Genomic DNA, 2,752 nt, shown 5'->3' with positions numbered 1-2,752 from the left:
AAATATGCAGAAGATGCTGGAAAACCAAAGAATGTGCAGGAGCTGGGGGATTTTTCTGAAGAACAGCAGGCAGTTGAACTGCTCAGGACCAATGCGGGACTCATGAACAACTATCACAAAATATAAAAACAGTCGTGGATCATCCAGGAAATGACACACAGTATTAAGATTCACGGGGTCATTTTCATAAATTCAGTTATTATGTTGTCTTGTGGAGCATATATAAACATCTGCTATGTGAAATAGCTTATTCAGGACAGTATTTATTAAAAATAACATGGAATTTTCATGATCCCTCTTATTTTGTTAAAATGATTAACATTTTCCATATTCTGCAAGGGATATGTAAACTTATGATATATATATATATATACTGTATATATATATATGGCAATTGTAAGATTTCAGAGTTTAAAATAAAAATGTCACAATTATAAGAAAGCCACATTGTGAGATATAAAGTTGCAAATAAAAGAAACAGTCATAGTTGCAAAATTCAGTCATATTTTATTTTAAGGTCCAATTCTCACTATTAACAAACCATTAACTATGACATTTGTCTCAATAAACTTGCTGCTTATTAATAGTTAGTAAAGTAGTTGTTAGGTATTGGGTAGGATTAGGGATGTAGAATATGGTCATGCAGAATAAGGCATTAATATGTGCTTTATAAGTACTAATAAACAGCCAATATATTAATAATAGGCATGTTAATAAGCAACTAGTTAATAGTGAGAATTGGTCCCTGTACTGAAGTGTTACCCAACGTTCACATTTTGTGATCTGAAATCCCAGTTGGAAGACATAAAGTTACAATTACAAGATATAAAGTCACACTGCAAAAAATAAGATTGCTATTACAAGAAGCAGTCACAGTTGCAGGGTATAGAGTAATAGTCACAATATGTGATATAAAGTCACAAATGGGATATATGGTCAATTACCTTTTTAGTTTTTTTTGTACTCTGTGCCGCCAACAGTCTTCAGTTTTTGTCCAGCAATGCTACAAAGTTCAAAAAAAGATGTAATTGATGCAAATGAAGTAGCAATGTGATGCGACGGCTGAAGTGAAGACAGTGGAGCTCTCATGATTCATCTTCTGTCAAAGAAAATGGAGAAGTTAATGTTACCGTAAGCATTTTCTCTGCTCTTGATGATTCGTCTCTGCCCACATGCAGAGATATAATGAAAAATGATCCATGGAAAGCAGAAATTGTCGCATTCTAAGTGAGTTTGATTCGTGCATTGATAGCCTTGTTCACAATACGGTGTATTATTTTCAACACATAACAAAACACAGTGTTGACAGCCACTGCACAGTAGTAAAATCATGGTAAAATCATATTTTCTGAATGTTTGTAATATCTTTTGTAATCTCTTTTCCTCAGGTTAAAGAAGAGCTGAGTAAGAGAGCCGAGCGCAGGACTACATGGGTGCTGTGGGGTGGGATGGCTTACATGGCCACACAGTTTGGCATTCTGGCACGGCTGACCTGGTGGGAGTACTCATGGGATATCATGGAGCCCGTCACGTATTTTATCACCTATGGTACAGCAATGGCTATGTACGCTTACTTTGTGCTGACACGTCAGGTGAGCAGCTCCAGCTCTTTCCTATAACTTGCCCTAGATGATCAGAGGAATTTCAGAATGGGTGCCACGGGAGGAGGAGATCCGTCTGACCTCTCTGCTGTCGTTCTCTCACACAGGAATATATTTACCCTGACGCCATGGACAGACAGTACCTGCTGTTCTTTCATAAGGGTGCGAAGAGAACACGCTTTGACATTGAGAAGTACAACAAACTGAAGGATGCGATTGCTGAGGTAAGCTAGCTCACAAGCCAACATCATATGAGTCACTCCTTTCTTTCTCTTAAAGGAACAGAAAACTGTTATATACTTTCTAGACATGTAACTAATATGTATGATTTTGGAGACGCAGCGAAAAATTTACAATAAGGTTCATTAGTTAACAGTAATTAACTGTATTAGTTAACATGAACTAAGCATGAACAATACTTCCACTGCATTTATTGATCTTAGTTCATGTTAATTTCAACATTTACTAATACATTATTAAAATAAAAATTTGTATTTGTTAACATTAGTTAAAGGTGACATATCATGAAAATCTGACTTTTCCAGGTCTTAAGTGCTATAATCAGGTCCCCAGTGCATCTACCAAACAAGGAAACGCGAAAAAGATTAACTCAGTAACTTTGTTTTGGTAAGCCTTTTTCTGCAAGCGTCTGAAAAAGCGAGCGTGATTTCGCTGTGAAAAAGATTAACCCAGTAACTTTGTTTTGGTAAGCCTTTTTCTGCAAGCGTCTGAAAAAGCGAGCGCGTCTGATTTCGCTCCCCTAGTGACGTGGCAAAGGGATCTCATTATAATATTACCGCCCCTTAATCAGTACGTTTCCACCCACGGCGCCTTTATTGTGTTTTTCGCAAGCGACAATGGTGTACCAGCTCTAATTCCATGGCGAAAGTTTGAGCAAAACATGCTAACTGTTCTGTCTTTGGCTGCAAAGACGAGCACAGAACACTATTTACAGTCCCAGCCTCAGAGGAGACAACAGGGCAGTGGATTTATTGATTTATTTACTGTATATTGCTGATACCACACAGATCTAAAATAAACATGCAATTTATCATATTTTTGTTATGATATTAATTTTTAAAATACCGCAATACCGCTTAAACAACGTTCGGAACGCGACACTGTTTGAAAGGGGTCCCTTTTCACTGTTG

At 37.1% G+C, this 2,752-nt stretch overlaps 1 protein-coding gene across 1 annotated transcript in view; it reads left to right on the top strand.

The window, feature by feature from the left end:
- LOC107717848 (calcium uniporter protein, mitochondrial-like) overlaps positions 1-2,752 on the top strand; it is a 19,449-nt gene that overhangs the window by 11,664 nt on the left and 5,033 nt on the right. The window contains exons 6-7 of the mRNA XM_016524729.1: positions 1,389-1,592; positions 1,709-1,825. Coding sequence (XP_016380215.1) covers positions 1,389-1,592; positions 1,709-1,825 — 321 coding nt within the window. The remainder of the gene's footprint in view (positions 1-1,388; positions 1,593-1,708; positions 1,826-2,752) is intronic.

The sequence above is a fragment of the Sinocyclocheilus rhinocerous genome, unplaced genomic scaffold, assembly GCF_001515625.1.
Source record: "Sinocyclocheilus rhinocerous isolate Xijiao unplaced genomic scaffold, SAMN03320098_v1.1 scaffold780, whole genome shotgun sequence".
NCBI lineage: Eukaryota > Metazoa > Chordata > Actinopteri > Cypriniformes > Cyprinidae > Sinocyclocheilus > Sinocyclocheilus rhinocerous.
The sequence above is the reverse complement of the archived record's forward strand: the minus strand, read 5'-3'. Positions and strand labels throughout refer to the sequence as shown.